At 39.9% G+C, this 20,058-nt stretch overlaps 1 protein-coding gene across 2 annotated transcripts in view; it reads left to right on the plus strand.

The window, feature by feature from the left end:
* The window catches only part of LOC119721204 (myosin light chain kinase, smooth muscle-like), an 86,661-nt gene that overhangs the window by 31,180 nt on the left and 35,423 nt on the right, over positions 1-20,058 (plus strand). Inside the window, exons 1-5 of one of the 2 annotated variants that reach the window (XM_038191140.1) lie at positions 92-659; positions 2,472-2,653; positions 14,121-15,077; positions 17,161-17,253; positions 18,113-18,412. In XM_038191140.1, coding sequence (XP_038047068.1) covers positions 2,647-2,653; positions 14,121-15,077; positions 17,161-17,253; positions 18,113-18,412 — 1,357 coding nt within the window. In that variant the 5' untranslated portion in view covers positions 92-659; positions 2,472-2,646. Of the gene's footprint in view, positions 1-91; positions 660-2,471; positions 2,654-14,120; positions 15,078-17,160; positions 17,254-18,112; positions 18,413-20,058 lie in introns of those variants that run through there. The other variant, XM_038191139.1, reaches the window with a different exon arrangement.

The raw sequence follows: 20,058 nt of genomic DNA on the forward strand, positions 1-20,058 counted from the left end.
GGCCGACTTAGGTATCTAGGATTGAAGTCCCCAGGTAGGCCCATCCAAGTCAGATCAAATCACTACCCCAGGCTGTGTGACATGTACGCACGTCACCTTGCAGAAACCAGTACCGGTACACACAAATTGGCGAGTATAGGCCAGCAGAACTGCGGGGGATGCATTGAGCTAGGTACGGTTTTGCAACAGCTGAACGGCGTTGGAAAAACTTGCGACTCGTAGAGCGGAGAAGAGTGTGAAATGTGAAGCATGTGCAGTGAGCTGTGCCAAGGACGGAATGCAGCGGAGTAGAGACACAACGTTGATGATGATGATGATGATGATGGTTAGCTGGGATGGGCTTAGTATTTAGTCTGCGTTGGACTAGACGGGCCAACGTAGTAACGCACTCTTTGGTTTCTTTAGGATGTCTTAGTCCAACAAGATGGTGGAGGAATTCTGTCTTGACGAAGGATTAATGCAGTAAATGAGTGACGAGGCTTGGGTAGCTAAGGACATGTGATCTTGGAGGAGCTACACTACCTTTTGCTTTTAAGGAGTGTTAATTTATTTTTACTGGTGGAATAGTGATAGAATTTATGGCAGGCAGGATTTGTTAACGATGCTCGTTGAAGACTAGCCTACTATGTGACACGTGGAATAATATTCAAGTATGTAGGGTAGGTATACCGGTACATGTACACGTATAATGTTTGTAGAAATAATTAAAAGCCAATAGGCATCTTTACCAGCTACTTGTTTTTTTAATTTTTTTAAATTTTTTTATTTTTAGTTTGTATTCAACATATATATAGGCTTTAGGATGTTTTAACTAAAGCTGTTGACATTTCAGGTGTAGATGCTGCTTTTTGGAGGGAAATGAGAAAACTATACATATATTTTTCCTTGCAGGGATACAACTTAATTTTTGGATCTTCAAACAATGATTTCTAAAATTAAAATCTCTGGAAACTGGCTATTTGATATAAAATTCCTAGTTGGTTTAGGGTATAGCACCAAGCTATGAATTAACTTCACATTGTGTTAACCAATCCTGTCTGTACTCCTTTTTGTCAAAGATTTGATAGTTGGGTTTTTCAGATAACATTTTCAATTGATCCAAAATGCATTCAATCAATATTTTTTTCTGAGTCCTCTCATTGTTTGCAAATCTCAATGCTACAATGTTCTTACATCTTGGATGGGTGTTACCAGGTCACACAAGATGAATTCTGCTGGCTTGGACACACTTGGGTTTTTTTACAAGTTGAATGAAAACATTCAAATTATCTGGAGAAGAAATGTGAATAAGCTTTTAAATAAACTACACAAAAACATTGTGATTAAATTTGAACAGATAGCTGCTCACTGAAAGAAACATACATCCAATGAAATCTGGAACTTGACAAGTCCCTTTCAGATTTCGAGTCGGACTGGCTGTTTTCAATCACAACATTATTAAGGGACATTACTTTCAGTTTGTGGGGGCAGATATGGGAATTTGTTTTATTGCCTGCAGGTTTACGTGTTTAACTGCACACACGGTGCGTTAAACTAGACGTTGAATGGCATTATCTTGGAACATTGCCACAGGCTTACGTGCTGAAACATTACATATCCCTCACAAAGTACTTGATTACTTATCTAGTAGAATATAAAAAAAACTTTGGACAAGGTTGAGGACATTATAAGAACATTTCCCGTCTGCAAACCACAAATTCTTGACATACACACCAGGATGGTATTTATAAAAGTGCAGGGCATACTTCCGTGGGAATTTCTACCAAAGCAAAACCATTCAGTTCTGAGTTAGCCGTAAGATATGGATATTGTGAGAAAAGAATTGCATACAAGATACTTGGTAAGGAACTCTAGCTAACTTTATCTACAGCAAAAAGCTAATCTGAACAGCTGGGGATCTTGGGAAATGAATAAAACTGCTTCCGACTTCTTTTTGACTGAATCGACCTGAAGTATACAAATCAAAAAAGTTAAGAGGACCTGACGTTTCAGTTCTAGCTGGGTCTTTCTCAAAGGCCAAAAATGGCTCACACTACACTAAAAGATACCTTTTTGAGACTTTGATTACAGAACTCGTATCAGGAGCTTGCGGCACCATCACGGTGTCTTTGTCAACTGGTGTAATCAAAGTCTCAAAAAGGTATCTTTTATTTAAGTGATATAATAATGGGACAGGAAACGAACTTTCATGCTCGATCCACTATTATTATTAAATAAAAGAATGGAAGGTTTGCATTATTACCATGTGACTAATATCTCTTTGAGTTGTGCGGTTCTGAGAAGAACCAGTTGTTTTAACTCCATGTTTCAAACAGTGTGCTCTGTTCATCTCTTGCTGGTGTTGGACTCTGTTCGACTCTTGCTGGTGTAGTGGTTTAAGCAATGGTGGCGTGGATTCCTTTCTTTATTCAAGTTCACAATGCAAACCTTCAAATCTCATTGAAATGATTTGTTTTCATTTCATCTTGAAGGTTGAAAGAGGATGAAGAGATTAGCCCTGAGTCCTCCCAACGTTACAAGGTGAGGCATGACGACAGCGGAGTCCACTCACTGGAAATAAGTGACATCATCTCCGACGACGAAGGGGAATACTCGTGTGTTGCTGCTACTGAGGATTGCGTAACTTCCAGTACGACCCAACTCATCATGAAAGGTGGGAATGTTATACAAATATTGAGTGGCTCAGCGTGGAATGGGAGGAATATTATCGCAAGGTTAAATCTGGACTTTTCCATTTCATGAGGCGAAGCCGAGTAAACTGGAAAAGTCCAGATTTTACCGAGCGATAATATTCCTCTCATTTCTCAAGTTAAAGCCACTCAATATTTGTTTTATATAACTGACATATAGTTCCTTGTCATTTGATATATTTAAACTTTTATTTCAATACAAAACTGGAGGAAAATGTATTTCTTTCTTCCAAACCACCCCTTCACGAAAATGTTTGAACCCAACACTGTAGCGCTGGCTCTTTGGAACAATACGCGCTACGCGCAACGCTGAACGCGCACACCAGCATGCATTTGCACACAAATACCGCGTAATGGAACAAGAATACTCCTAACTGTTCGATAGTATTTTCTCATTCCCCATGGGCAGATAGTACTTTTTGAGCCGCGGCGTGAATGGGAGCAATAACGAATGTCACGTGATGTGAGTTCCACCAATCAAATGACAAGGATCTGTATGTCAGTTATATAATAAACACTAGATGTAACTGACCAGACTTCAGCGACATAAAAGTTCCATCGTACAACTACACCTTAGATCTGCTGAAGGAAGGGTCAAGTCATTAAAAAGCACAAAAGGGGTCAAATTAAAAGAAAAGCAAATAAGTAAAGAAGTGAGGGGTATTAAATTAGGGAGTGACACAAACCTGTTAATTGTTTGTTTTCGTTTGTATCATTTCGGTTTATTAAGCTGCTACTTTTAATCCAAGAGCCGCGTGCTTCTTCAGCTTGACAGTAGCCAATCGGGATGATGTTCAGAATGTGGAATAGCAAGAATTATCCGTCTGAAATTTTTTTATGAGATGGAATTTTTTTCAATTGGATTTTGCCCTTGGACGTATTTTTATAAACATTGTATACTCAGTGTTGTCTGAGGGCTCACAAGAAAAATTCACAAGCTAAATCGGTAGGGACTCGAACCCATGACCTCCTGTTTACTAGTGCAGATGTCTTACCACTCGACCACCGAGCTTTGAGACTGATATGGCAGCGGGTAAAGCAAACCAAACTTTTATGAGTTGTTTAATGCTCTATTCTTTTCAGGATTGCATGTTTGAAATGGTAAAAATGACAAAAAGTCAAGTGAGATGACTTTAAGACAAAATGAAAGAACAATGGATGGATTGGGGTTCCAAATTGATCAAGTATCACGATACTGAAATGTCTTTACTGTGAAAGTCGGTGAAGGCCGTAAATAAACAAGATGAAATAATGAAAAAAATAGATCCCCTGCACTGAACTTGTTCAATAGGTTAAAGGGACACCAGGTCCTGGAACGGCCCAATTGGGCTACAAAACGCGCTGTGAACGAAATGATATTAATCGGAAATAACATTTAAAAGTAGGATATAAACATCCACACAACTATCCTTTCAAAACTGGGCATTTTTTGTGTAATTCCTGTATTATGGGTGCGAGAACGAATTTCGGGGTCCACTTTTGCGACCCCACAAATTCGAGCTGTTTGGACGCTAGTTGTGATTTCATTCGTGAAGTGTTCGTCTTTTGCGGACGTTGAAGAAACCACTATTTTTGCATTGGTGATTGGTCACCGCTGTTCCCGAGTCACACAACGTGTATATCGTATACTGAGAACGACATGAAAAACGTAATTCGTGCTCCGTCGTGTCCGATGTAAACAAGCGTTTTTTTTTCGTATTTTCTCGGGAATGGTAAGACATTAGGTTGGTTTCCTTTCAACCAGATGTTTGAAATAGGCTAAGTAAACAATCCGAAACATGACATTTTCGAGGATTTCAGGACCTTGTGCCCCTTTAAATTCAGTCCTGGAGATTTGCCCCCATCACTAGTCCCTTTGCCACCAGACTCCGCCCATGCATCCCTACAAAACACTGAGTGGTCCCTAATTATAGACCTTGTATCACGAACCCCTTTCCCATCATGCTTCACTCCCACATCCCTCCAACGCACTGTATGGTCATTGACTGTACATGTACATACCCTCAAGACCTATGTTCTATAAACTTTTAGTCAGTATGAAGTCCCATGATAAATATTGACATCACGTTCATCGGTATTCGGTCAGAGTGATACCGGTGACATCAGTGATGTAATGGAATACGGGCCCAGGCAGGCCTACGGATTGATCCCTGGGTCAGTCGGTGAGGCTAGAATTGCATCTGGGGAAGATGCCACACCATAACTTGACCTATTAGCTGCGAGTGTTCTCTGGAGTTGGTTAAGACCTTGCCCGTGTGCTCTGTGAACATTTTGATGATTACAGGATGGAGCAAGGAGGCTAAGGACATTCATGAGTCAAGGCTTCATTCTTCAATTTCTTGAGCATGTTCGTAGAATTCCCTGGGGAACAACTGCAGAATTTTAGTCCAAGGATAGTCATTAATTATATTTCTGAAGATGGAGTAGAGATCAGTTCTGAAAAGGGGGGGGGGGGGACTCGCCGTTTGGACAGTATACGTCATCTGGAGAATGTACAAATAAAAGGCTGTGAAGTCATTTTTTTTCCTTTGCACAAACTATCGTATTAGTTTTAATAATAATAATAACTAGAGGTTCGCGTTTGTTGTTACAAACGCAGAGTGGTCGGGTAGACAACCATTTCATTAGATATTGTCCAATTAAGTTATGAATATGTTTATGTCAGAAAAAAAGGACCAAGAACTTCAACATTTCCAGTACCAATTATTTTTTACAAAAATAATGCGTCTTTTAAGGTGTGATAAATTTCAGTTAACAGTTTGAGTACAAGTTATTTCCGGTTTGATGGCGTCATCAGTCAAAACAGGGAAGGGAGGACACTTGTTAATCATTAAGTAAAAATAACGCATGGAAATATGGAAATTAAGTGTATGTAATAATAACAGCTAACTTCCAGTTTGATGACGTCACAGTATTTGGAAGCAAAAGGTCAATATAAAGTGTAACAGATGTCATTTTTTTTTGGGGGGGGGCAAAAAACAAAGTCATGAGACAGGGATCAAATGATGGATTTAACTTAACACATAAAATGGTCATTGTTGAATTCTCCCTACAGTAACTTCCGGTCTGATGACGTCATGATTATGAAACCTTGCAAATTCATTTGTGGTTGCTCACGGGATATATAGGGGCAATTATATCATAAAAATTTGATTGAGGGTTTTAACATTTTAAAAGATTAAACTGTTTTCCATGTACCGCTGGAGGGCGCCCTTTCGTGGATGACGTCAAAATAATGTTTTTGTGATTGGCATTCCTCACTTAACACTTCCATAATGTATTTGTCTGTACGGAAATGCTTCCGTTTTAGAGTTAGATTCAGTTTCTATTGCACTTCCGGTAACACCGGAAGTAAAGGTCAAGCAGTTTTGTGCCCGGGAATAATAAATGTTGCTCAAGGCACCGTCTACAACCTCACGAAAAAACGAACACGATACCCTATTTAGTTCAAGAGATATAGGTCAAAGTATTTTGTCAAATCGTGCAATCAAATCGCTTGTAATTTGATACCTGATGACGTCATGATGACGTAACAACAGTTATACTATCTTCGTAACATGGTACAAGTTCACAGTAGGTTTTATGATCATACCGTAAACCGTGTGGAAGAAATTGTGCTTTGTTTTGATTTCAGGCTAAAGTCTTCATTTTCAATTCACGTAACTTTGACCTTCCGGTGGACCCGGAAGTAAAGGTCAAGCGAGTTCACGTACACGACAAAAAGTGTTGATCACCTAATGGTCTATCTGATTACAAAGTTGGAACATATTTGATCATTTTGTTTAAGAGTTATAGATGAAAGTATTTGGCCCTTTTTTCCTCTAAAATCGCGTGTAATTTGACACCCGATGACGTAATCGTGACGTCAGAGTAATATGCACCACTTCGGATGAGGGTCGATATATATTGAAAGTTACAAGTTCATACCATATACCGTTTAAGAGAAAACCCGCGGAGAAGTATTGTCCGGAAAAAAAAAGAAAGAAAGAAAGAAAGATTAATCGTAACAGATCCAAAGAGTGGTCGGGTTGTGCCCGACCACTCAATAAAACAGCATTTATATAGCGCAATATGAATCAAAGATTCCTCAAAGCGCTTTACAATAGAACAAGAAACAATCACTGTTATTCCTAGTAAATGCATGGACAAAGCAAATGCATGTAACGCTTCAAATGAAAACATGAATAAAATGCAGACTTGTGTTCAATTACAGTTAAAAAGATGAGTCTTAAGTAATTTCTTAAAATCATCTACCGACTTGGCACATCTAATAGACAATGGAAGCTCATTCCAAAGTTTGGGAGCAGCTGCAGAGAATGCTCTATCGCCTGTTGATGTTGATGTTAATCAGCATTTTAATCAGCAAAATTACAGACTCAACACACCAAAGATAAAAAACCTGTACATTAATCCAAATGCTGAAAGTGCATTACAAATAAACCTGTGTAGAATTTGCCTAAGAATGTTTTGATATCATCAGTACATGAAGGTCTTGGTATCATCATATACAGTTGAGGCCTGAGAAGGCCTGGGCATCAAGGTTGTGTCTCTGGCATACATGAACTGCGTGCTCCATCTTGATTATCTGAACAGGTGATGAAGTTAGGTTGCTGCTGTGCGGTATCAACACATCAGAATAAGGGATCGGTCATAAATTTCTAAAATAATTGGTTTGATTAATGCACATGTAGCTGGCTTTGTCAATGTCTGAAATAGATTTGTGTTCAGGATACTGGGTGTTGGACTCCTCTCTTCTAGAAAGGAAATTCCACAAAACTTACAATAAGACCAATATATTTGAGATGTGTCAAACAAAACTAGGAGATCTATACATTTTCGCAGTTTTGAAGAGTTTGACTAACCCAGCAGGCATTTTTGGTCGGTTTAACGTCTATCTGACGTCAGATTCCGACCAACTCCGACGTTGTTTTTTGGTTGCCGCCGTGGTTGTAAGTGTAAGTTTTTTAGACGTTGAAAACCTGACCAAATTCTAACGTCGGTATGTGGTCAAAATTATGACGTCAGTCTGACCATGATTAACTGGTAATCCTGACCGAAATCTAACGTCTGTATATAGTCAAATTATGACGTCAGTCTGACCATGATTAACTGGTTACATGGACGTCGATAGGACGTCAGATTGTTGGTTGAATTTAGGTCAGAATATGGTTGAAAGTGTAAGTTATTTAGACGTCGAAAACCTGACCGAAATCTAACGTCCGTGTATAGTCAAATTATGACGTCAGTCTGACCGTGATTTGACTGGTTATATGGACGTCAACAGGACGTCGCGGTTGAAGTTATTTAGACGTCGAAAAATGACCAAATAATAACGTCTGTGTGAGGTCAAAATTGACGTCTATCTGACCGTCGTAATAACGTCCTTTCAACGTAAGGATTTCATGGTTGAAGTTAGGTCACTACATGGTTGCAAATGTTATTTTTGTAGACGTTAAACACTGTTATTTCGGTTGTGTAAAAATCAAACGGTTGTGTACTATATGAACCTAGCAACCTGTTGTGTAAACTGTTGTTTACACAACAGTGTAAACATATTACACAATGTGTTCATTTTTTTACACAACTGCTTGGCTAGGTTCATATAGTACACAACCGAAATAACAGTGTTAAGTTTTCTAACGTTAGTTAATAGTCAAAATAATGGCGTCAGTCTGACAGGTTTAATAATGTCAATTAGACACTTCAAATGTTCAATGTTGATGGGCCGATCAATTTTGACATCAGATTTCATTACCACAGTTCAACTTAATTTGGACATGAAATTAAAAAAATAGACGTCGGTCTGAGCCTTTGCATCAAACACTGAATCACAACCAACACAGACATGATCTCTAATCTCTTTTGTGAATATTTGTGCAGGTATAGAAGACATCAGATGGTCGATGTTGATCCTGATGGTGCATGGTGCCACGTAAAGTAGGGCTTAGGTAGCGTATTCGTCTCCCTCAACTGACCAAAGCAGAGAGCTGGAAAAGGAAAAAAAAATGAACAACATTGTCAATTGTTTTGAATACCAACACATTTTTAAAATAATGGTGACTCGTAAATAATTAAAACAAACAGATTTTTTGAAGTGCAGCAGCAGTTTAATTTTCAGAAATCCGAAAACAAGCATTAAAAATAATTCTTATGAAGAAGCAAAGTCGAAGCATAGGCCTATTTTAAGTCTAATGGGCAATTTCATGCGATTCTAAGAAACGAATATTACTGAAATTAATTAATGAAAAATTTGAAATCGCAAGCACCGTAACTTTCTTTATAATTATAAAAAAAATAATTAACATTTATTTAGCGCTTCATACGCCGTGTTTCTAAGCGCTTTGCAAAGACTATAACAAACCAATTATTATAGTAAATACTGGTAATAACAAAACATGACATAGAGTACACAACAAAAGAAAAGTGGCATAATGTATCGTCATACGTGGTTCCCAAACTCTGAACTCTTTCGAAACTAGATTGAAAACGTATAAAAATATCTGTATCAAAATAAAAGAGACATTCCGATCGTTTGAGTTAGGCCGGATGCGGAATATGTTGCGGTGCAGTTAAATTCACAATAAATTTAATATTCTAAATCTTCAATCAACACAGTACGTGTGGGAAACTCGTCTCATGTTGAGATATGCTTTAAAATGACCTCATTTTTCCTAGGCCTAAATAAAGATCGGACATGATGATGGAAGGCGGGCAGAACATGCATGACTGCTGATTAGTTTGGATTTTCTACTTCTTCAATGTTTAAATAAAGGGCACCGTTAGTGTAACTTTGTTCTTAAAATAAGAAATGACAATAGCATCCAACATGTCTAGTCTAATAACTTTCTACAATGAAGTTAAGGTACTTTCCATGGACTTTTAATGTTACAACTGACATGACTGATAGGGAACATAATATATGTATAATAAGGATACAATTTCAAAAACTATTGACCTTCAAAGAAATTGCAAATCCCTAAATCGGAAACATTCGTGTTTGAAACTTACCATTTTCAGACATTGCAAAATCAGATCATCTTGCTTGCGGTTCAATCGAAATCTTGACTTGTGCTTGTCCTATACATCTTGATGTCGTATCTTGACTTGAAGTTAAGATCAGGGGTGGGAACATCTCCAATGTGTACAGTACTCCATCGCAGAACCAAATATTGACAATATTGTTGAAAGGTGCACAAAACTTGTTCATTTTGGACCAATATGTCTCTTCCCGGAGCTGCTTCAGTTGTGACTGTTGTTTTAACGGATATTCAAACTGGCCAGCCTCGTACAGCAGTGGAGTTCGTTGGAATGCAAGAGGTCACACACAGGGCATACATATGCTTACGTGTAATACGTTTGGGCTATACGGTTTTCGCGCGCGCGGCATTTGGCTCTGGGCCAAGACAATTATAATTGGCGCGCGCCGCGGCTATTGTGGAAAAGTCGTCAAAACGGACGATATATTTTGGTTGAAACAATGATAATAACGACCGGACATCAATTTTATAACCATCAGCTAGCTGACCACAATTCAACGTCTTTTTTAGTCGTTCAAATTAATAAGGCGTCCGATAATTTCGTTTGGGAATTACGACGTTGCACATGCATTCCTTAATGACTTTTTTTATTTTATTAATTGAAAAACAGACGTTATATTTTGGTCGAAACCATGACACACTATCGACGTAATGTAAATAACCAACAGCCGACCACAATTCAACGTCATTTTTGAGTTGCTGAAAAGACGTCAGAAAACGGACGTTTTATTTTGGGTAAAACCATGACATAACGATATTGTAACCATCCACTGACCAGAAATCAACGTCGTTAATTGATTCGTTGAAATGACGTTAGAAAACGGACGTAATATCATGGTTGAAAACATGACCTAATAACGACGTCAAATATTATAACCAGCAGCCGACCACAATTCAACGTCGCTTTTTAAGATATTGAAATGACGTCAGATAATGGACGTTGTGTTTTGGTTGAAAGCATGACATAAGTACGACGTCAGTTATTATAACCAACAGCCAACCACAATACAACGTCGATTTTGAGTCATTTGAACGACGTTAGAAAACGAACGTAATATTATGGTTGAAAACATGACTTAATAACGACGTCAAATATTATAACCAGCGGCCGACCATAATCCAACGTCACTTTTTGAGTCGTTAAAAAAAAAGGTCAAAAACGGACGTTATATTTTGGGTAAAAGCATGACATAATAACGACGTCATGTAAAATAACCAGCAGCCGACCACAATACAACGTCATTTTTGAGTCGCTGAAAAGACGTCAGAGAACGGACGTTATATTTTAGGTAAAACCGTGACTTAATAATGACGTTAAATATTTTAACCATCAAACGACCAGAAGTCAACGTCGTTATTTGATTCGTTGACACGACTTTAGAATACGGACGTAAAATCATGGTTAAAAACATGACCAAATAACGACGTCATATATTATAACCAGCAGCCGACCATAATTCAACGTCACATTTTGAGTCGTTGAAAAAACGTCAAAAAACGGACGTTACATTTTAGTTAAAAGCATGACATAAGTACGACGTCGGATATTGAAACCAACGGCCAACCACAATTCAACGTCGTTTTTTGAGTTGTTGAAACGACGTTAGAAAGCAAACGTCATATCTTGGTTGAAAACATGACTTAATTGTGACGTCGCGAAGGGAAACGCAAAAATAACAATAATACAACGTTGTTTTTCAGTCCGTTGTATAGACGTTGACAAAACAACGTCATACCATGGTTGCAATTACGTTTGGTAATATTCCCGACCAAATTCCAACTATATTTCGACGTTGTTGTTACGTAAAATTCTGACGTTAAATTGTCGACACTAAAGCAACGTCTGGCAGACGTTATAATGCCAACGTCGTCTTTTGGTCGACTAAAACAACGTTGATTTTCGGTTATGTATGGTTGATCCGACGTTGCGACCATAAAACAACCATTATACAACGTCAGTCTGACGGTCGGTGCCTGCTGGGAAGTGCTGTCATTTCAAAAAGAACAATGTGGAACAAAACATGGAAGTTTTGTTTTGGTTTGTCAGTGTAGCAGCAAAAAACATAAACAATTTTCATACTGTAGTAACCTTCATTAATTCTTCCATTACCTTGATATCATCCAAACTTGATCATTGAACTGAAGTTCTTCAATAAAGTTGATGGGTTACATTTGGGCTTACATTTGTACATTAGTGTGAATTAAAAAAGTTACATGTTAAGCCGGATGCACACCATTCCAATTGTACCTGTTATCACTGCTACCTTTTTGTTTCACCGTTGCGGAGACCGCAGCGTTAACCCGCACACATGCTTGGTTCCGTTCTATAATCGGTCACATAATGATCAGTCACATGATGACCAGTCACATGATGACCAGTCACATGATGACCAGTCACATGATGGCAAACTGGCAGCCGTCAAGTTTGAATCACGTGACTTCCTTTGTTTAATCAGATTGGTTAAAACATAAATATTGCGGCCGGTGAAATAGGAGTGCTGCCTGCATACCTTTCCGGTGAAAAAAATGTTTGATTTCATCAAATCACCCGGTGTACGTTCAGATCGGTCTGATTTTTCAGTGCACACCTCTGTATTTTGATGGCCCGATGATCCGTCGAACCGGTAAAAATGGAAACTCGGCAGGCTTTAGAGAGTGCTGTTTAAACAATTTTAAAATGGTTGTCAGATTGTTCTATAGGTCACTACTGTAACTGGCTTAACCTCATATTTCCTATAAAAGAAATAATCCTGCTATTTCAGTTTTGTAAAGTAGGGCATATTGAATGCCAAACATGTTTTTTCAATAGAAGTGTGCACGTGTACCATGAGCTGTTAAAAGCTTGAACACGTGTTGGTTGTGTTACTCATTTTCAAAGAATTCTTGGTGTCTTTCCAGATCACACAAGCAGAAGCCAGTACGGTCTTGTAATCAGAGTAAATGCATAATGATGAGTTACGCTTTTATGATTATTTCATTTGACTAAATATTGGTGTGTTTTTTTTTTACATTTGCAAGTTTGTTTGATTCTGAAAATTTTAAGAATCTATTTTTGGAGTGAATGACCTAAAAAAGATTGGTAACACAGCTGTTCAGCAGCGTATCCAGCTATTTATAGGGGGGGGGGGGGGAACTAAATTAAGACTTAACTATATGATGTCTGAACTATATTAAAACCATCTTTAAAAACCAAAATGCTGGGGGGGGGGAGAGAATGAGTTCCCCCATACCGGTACGCCACTGCAGCTGTTTACATGCTCATCAGATTCCAAACAATTTGAGATATATTTCAAAAGGAATTGGTCTTCTTGTTAGTATTCTTGTGAGCATTTTCAGAAACTAAATATTGATGAGTTCAGGACTGTCATCATTGAGCTGCCGGTAGATGGCTCAGTTAGTTGAAAACTGACTCTTTATTTTGAGTGTTTTAGATTCACATCCAACTTTTTCCAGTATGAAACTATCAATGATTCTTGTAAAATGGAATTGATTTACGTAATGAACCCAATCACTGCAAAATTGAAAATATTTCAGAGCAAGCCCTTGGAATCAGAAGGGGCTGAAACCAACCTCGGGTGTTTGCCTGGTTGGGATTAGAACCCAGGTCTGAAAAGTTAAAGGGCAAGGAACGGCCATTGTGCAACCCTAACTTGCTAATCCTTGACTATTCAAATACAGGGCCTGTTTAAATGTTCTGTATGCCCTAGGCATCAGTGTTCTGTAGGCCCTACTCCGCACTAGGCACCAATTTCATGTTGGTGTACTAAGCAAGCCAGGCCAAACTGTTAGCTCTAAAAGCCTGTTTGCGAACAGGTATTTTTTCTACGCCCTCAATTTATTTTGTAGACCCCCAAATGTTTTGCAGGCCCTGGGCACAGTGCCTTGGATAGTCCTGGCCTGTTCAAATATCTGCCTTGACTTCACACTTCACATACTGGTATTTATTTCCTTGGCGAGTAGACCAATATTTGTGATTTGTGTGTGTGGGGGTGAGTTTGTGTTACATACCCTATGTGGACTTGTGAACAAAAGAGGTCCACATAATGCAGGTTGTGTTAACCTTATGTGGACTAAGCCGTGTCCACATAAGGTTTTGCCCTTTCTGGAAAACAGGTTTAGAGGCATTTTTGGGTTAGGTTTATCTGTAGCAGAATGAAGAGAAACACTATAGGGAATCATAGAAAAAAAATTGGGTTAAAAGAGTTTTCACAGTTTAAGTAAAGTTATTTTTTGTACCGAGTTTTCTTAACTACACGAAAACAAAGCAATGTCCACACAAGGTATGTAACGTAAGTCTGAGTGTGTGTGTGTGTGTAGAGACAATTGTGTTTTCATAACTGTTTTCTACAACCCCCTGTATTCTCTATAGGCCCTACCTCTTTTCTATCCACAGAGAGAAAACCCAAGCCATGGGATCCCGTCCCGGCCCGCTTCCTGAATCGCATCGAGGACTTGACGGTCACAGAGGGCGAGGAGGCTCTCTTCCGCTGTCAGATCATCGGCCATCCCATCCCAGAGGTCACATGGTTTCAAGATGACGAGGTGCTATGCCCATGTCAGGACGTCAAGATGACGTTTGACGGGCGGACGACGTTTATGATCATCGCGGCGGCGTACCCTGAAGACAGCGGCCAGTACACCTGCCAGATTTACAATGGGTTAGGAGGACGATTAAATTGTAGTGCCCATCTGAAAGTCAAAAAGATCAAGTCTAGGAAACTGGTTCCTAAGCCGCCAGAATTCACTGAAGTTTTCCACGACCGGACAGTTGCTGAGGGAACCGAAGTCAAGTTTGAGTGTCGGATACGCGGCAATCCCAAACCCAAAGTGGCCTGGCTGTTCAACAATAAGGAACTCAAGCAGTCGCCGGATTTCTTATTCTTCCGCAAGCACAACCTGTACGTGCTTCACATCGTTGAGGCCTTTCCGGAAGACGAAGGGGAATATACGTGCAGAGCTTTCAACTCAGTCGGAGAGTCTCAGTGGAGCGCCGAGCTCTTTGTGGAGGAAACACAGTCCACGATCCCCTCTCCAGCCATTGGAACCATTACAGCGAACTTCTTCAGACCGTCGTTCCTCAGCCACACAAAAGACTGCAAAGCCGTTGAGGGCGGCCCGGCCACCTTTAACTGTAAAGTTACCGGCTCCCCCGAACCGGAAGTGGTATGGCTCTTCAATCAGTCGGAGATAGGGGCCAACGACCACCACATTCTGGAACACGGGGAGGATGGGAGCTGCATGCTGATTATTCCGCATGTCACACCCAAGGATGTGGGAGAGTATACATGTGTCGCAAGGAGTTCACTGGGAGTTGCTCAAAGCATTGCCGGTTTAGAAGTCACAGAAAGAAGTAAGTAACCCAACTCATAATGTGCAGTCCTTCTGATTTGAAAATCACAGGTGTGTGGAAAAAGGCACACCTGGATTTTTTTAGGTGTGTGATTTTTTTAGGCGTGTGATTTTCTAGGCGTGTGATTCTGTGATCCAAGCTGGGACTGAACAATCTGTTTGTTTCCTTCATAATATTCATTTTGGTTTACAACAAAGCCGTTTTCTCTGCACTGACGTACTTTATTTTTCACGAAAAGATACCCATATGTAGCCATCACTTGTCACCCTGTGCACAATCCGTATGAGACTGGTCTGAAAATTTCTAAGTGTTTTCTCCGTAAATACTGCAATCTTTTCCCTGCCAAATTTGACTTTTTGGACATATCACTTTTGATGGCTGATAGGTCACTGAAGGGAAAAATTAGTGATGCATGGACAAAAATTTATGAAATATAATTATGCCGTAAATGTATGCCAAGGTGTGCGGTACTGAGGGATTCAGGCGTGTGATTATTCGCACTTCTCAGGAAGCTTTTAGGCGTGTGATGGCGTGGGGGTGCGATCGCACGCCTCAAATCAGAAGGACTGAATGTGAGTCTTTTAATCCTTTTTATAATTACCAGTATAGTCTTGCAACACCTCACGATGGTTCACTCTTCTACATTTTGTTTTTACAATTTCCTTGGCCACTGTGTAGTTTTTCAGCATTCTGACTTTTCTTTCTACTCTTCCAACTTGACAGTAGACCAGTTTTTGCACGAGAGTAACTCATCCAGTTTTGTCATCTGTCAGAATGTATGACTAAAGTTCCCACTCTTTACAAAAAAAAAAGTTCTTACAGTTTCACTGCTAGAAGAGCATTTGCACTTCAATCACAGGGATAGGCCAGGTTTAATAAGATTGGACATTTCGCATGATGAAGTCAGCAATAAGTGTAAGTTTGCAGTTGCACCATGTGAAGGCAAATATCTTTAATGACTTTCTACTGGTGTGGTTCTGAGCTGAGAAGAACCGGTAGAACTCAAACTTTCTGACAGTATACAGGGTGAGTAAAAAATATAACAAAACTCAAAAGGCAGGACCAATTTTTGAATGAACTTTTGCCTGTAGCACTTTTAAAATCTATGATATAAAAGCCCAGTCATTAAGTTTTCTTTTAGTACAAGAATCGCTCAAATCACTTATGTACTTTTCAAGTTACGGAATTTTGAACACAAACACCATTTTAAAGTTCTTCCCACGGATCACAACAAAGGAAAGTGTTCTTTCTGCATAACGGAAACAATTCACATGCATCCCTATGACGCTCACCCTGTACTCTGTCCGTTTTCATCTTCACCTGATGATGGGCAGGGCATACAGCCCAAGCCATTCAAAACCTGTCGGTTCTTATCCAAACCAAACATGCTCATGAAAGACATTTGCTTTAAGGCACATAGTTCAACCACAAACTTACACTTACACATTTAAGGTACCCGGTACAGTCCATCATTTGTAATTTGTGCATTCTGTTCGTTTGAAGCAACAATAGTGCTCAAAATCTAAAGAAGGGCGCTCAACAACTAACCTGATGAAGTTTCAGCTCAGCTTTAGCTGTATATTTTAAGAAAAACAACATTCTAGGATCTCGATTTCAAAACAAAAGTTGCTGAATCATGTTTTGAATTGGGCCTGAAGTTAGCGTCCGAGACGTGTTCTTTGCAGCTACGCGATGTTGCGCACTGATCCGACAAATTATAGCAACCGCGCGCGCGTGTGCGTCGTGTCAACGCTTGCGCGTGCTTCGCCAAATAACAAAACGAGCTTCTAATTTGAATTTCCTACGGCGCTTCTTAAGAAGCACATTTGGAAAGGCCTGCTTTTTGTTGATTTCTTCAAAATGACAGCTTGCCAGAAAGAAAAATTTCACAGGGAGTTTAGTCCCCTTACTATCTTTCAACCAAGTACATGTATGTTTTTCAACAATAATTACGCCAGTTACTTTTTGGATAGCTGCAAATGATGGACTCTGGCTTTAAGTTTGTTAAACCTAGAGATACCGGTATATCCAATCATGTGACAGCGCCTTGCCTCATGTTTCCTCTCTGTCTCTCTCTCTGCAGTCTCTGATGATGATCAAGAGCAAGATAGTGGTTATCGTGGCCAGGAGAGAAGGCTTAGTGATGACTTCCGATGTAGCAGTTCAGGAAGTGCCGGTATCAAATTTTTCTTGGGTTGTTTTCTTTATTATTTATAACCTTGCTATCATTTACAGCTTGAGTTTAAGATTTGGAAGCTGTTCGAGGAGCATAATTTCTCCGTCGGTGACAGAATTTACATGTGCTGCACTCGGAAGTGCTCTTATCACACAGATATTGGAAAATTCGAGAACTGGATAACTCAGTAATCGGTAAAGCAATGATACTTCTTCTTGCGTATGACTGTTGCAGCAGTGTATACTATAGTGACAGATCCAAATTGGAGAGCCAGGTAAGGGCATTGTCTGTCACAAGGTGGATTTCCTTGATGCCTCCTGGGAACTTCGTCAGCATGCAATCATTCACAATGTGTGAGATTGTCTGATCTGGATGGCCGCACTCACATGCCGAGTTGTCCCAGAACTTCAATTGATGTAGATTGTGTGCAGACCTGGCATGTAGAGTGCGGATCCTGTTGAGAGTGGTCCACTCTTGCCTGTCTAGGTTGAAACCAGGGGGTACGGTGGTGGGATCGCGTACCAGGTCCTTGGTGGTGTATTTGCAATGATACTAAAAGTTGTTATGAACGGCTCTTTTCTCTGCAGTTACTAATAGGATATTGACTAAGTATGCATGTGTAACACAGTGAAAACTCTGCAGTGTCACGATCCAGCCCTCTTTTTTAACTTTTAGTACAAACACAATTCTGTATTTGTAAATCATTTGTGAAAGATAAGGTGATGAAGATGAGTACTGTTTTTTGTGCAGACTAGTACTTAAATGTGGATATGAGTGCTACAATTTTTTTAAAACTACAAATGTACGGTACTTCTCAAGTACCCCGATTGTGCAACTTTCCTTTCCTGTTTGCTTCAAGACATTCCCAGTCGTCCAGTCGGCAAACCCAACGTTTCCAAGATCGCCGGCGAATCCATCCTCCTAACATGGGAGACTATACCCAACAATGACTTGGACTCCACCGTCATGTACATCATAGAAGGCAAGGATGCCAGCGAAGAAGATTGGATCCTGATCGCTACCGATGTCACCGATACCTCATACTGGGTGTCCAGTGTCAATCCTGAAGGAGGGTACGTCTTCAGGGTACGGGCGGAGGGAGAGAATGGAATCAGCGAACCGTCTGAGGAATCCGATGTGGTCTGTCTGATGCATTTATGTAAGTATTCTACATGTAAGTTTGAATCAAATTTGATATTTGCCTTTTTGATACGTTAAGCTGTGGAGCACTGTGGGCCAATGGTTACCGGTACGGTGTTGGACCCATGTGCCAGGTAGTCTATGGAATATCCTTTCGCACAGCAAGGGTCTATGTATGCGAGCAGATTCCGCGATTAATTATGCAAACAAGACTTTGTCTTGACCTCAAAATTTTGACCATTCAGCGGGCGCCTTCTATATTGGGTCTTTGTTAACCCGTTGTTGTATTACAAAAACATGGCATCTAAATTGACCAATCAACAGCTTAGTCTTCATTACTGATTGAAACGATGTCACAGTTTCTAAAGTCCACTCTGATTGGCTGGCACGCCAACATGGATGATGAAAATAGGGAAAATAAATAATTTTTACACAAAAAAAGTCCTTCATTTATGAGTGATTTTGTTCACTGTGATGTCAGTTGCACCTGAAGTGAAACTCGTGCAGCAGTTGTTGAAGATGATTTACTTCCACCAATCCATCATTATCCATCATTCTCAGTGCAGTAAGAATGGCATCCCTACACTCCCACTCACCAACGCACTTACGACGGGTCTAAATGTCACGGCCATTTCCTGGTCTTTTCATCACCAACGGGTTTAACGTTCTGTCAATAAACTACATCTTAAAACAATTTCTATATTTATCTAGGAAATCTATTTATGAGACTGTGTTAAGTACCATAGACTAGTGCACACTTTTGCAAATGCTGACTGAGCTGCAGACTGGGCCATAGATCTAGAGCTAAAGGGGGGTGGGGTGTATCAAAGACCCGCATGTATGGGAAAGGTACATGGCTCTGCTAATGGCCAAGTTTGCACTTAAAATTACCATTCTATACTAACAGCTCTAGTTCAGAAATTCTGCACAAACCTTGTTGCCGGCCACAAAATTCTTAACTCTTTCAGTACCCGCGAAATTTGAAAAGTTTAACCCTAAAGTGCCCAACTTCGAGCGTTTTTCTTAATTGTTCAAAATTCTGTAAAAAAAGAAGTAAATAAGTTTTACTCACTAAATTTGTTGCTGTTGCTCTCTGGTATATCCTTGGTACATTGGAAAGTCAATAGTAGTCACGTACATGGTGCTACACCCTGAAACACTGAGTGTCAGTGCTGCCCCCTCTCGCAAGAACTCGAATGAAACAAATAAATACAGGTCGTACCTAAATGAAAATGATATTATTAGAAAGAGCGAGAGCGCCCCCTTGTGATAACATGCTTACTCTACCTCGTACATGTACGAGGTTTGGCGAAGTTTTAAGAACGAACATTACCTCGTACATGTACGAGGTTGGCACTTCGAACTAACAAATATACCTCGTACATGTACGACTTTGGCACTGAAAGAGTTAATGGCCTTTCACACCACTCCAAATCTCTGTGTTGGACCTGGGAACCCCTCGCGCTAGCAAGAGTCCGACATGGCTTCTACATGGGTCCAGCGCTCTACAAGGGTAAAATCCAACCGGTCGGGACCAGAGTTGTGAGTCTTTACCCGGGTAGAAAATCGAAATCTACAGCCAACCTGTGCACACGTGTGATAGTGTGATTGGTGTATGCCTTATTTGCCTTGGAAGTCAGGTTGGCTCAATGGTTTGTTCTTTCC

This window comes from Patiria miniata, unplaced genomic scaffold (genome assembly GCF_015706575.1).
Source record: "Patiria miniata isolate m_02_andy unplaced genomic scaffold, ASM1570657v1 HiC_scaffold_13, whole genome shotgun sequence".
NCBI classification, from domain to species: domain Eukaryota; kingdom Metazoa; phylum Echinodermata; class Asteroidea; order Valvatida; family Asterinidae; genus Patiria; species Patiria miniata.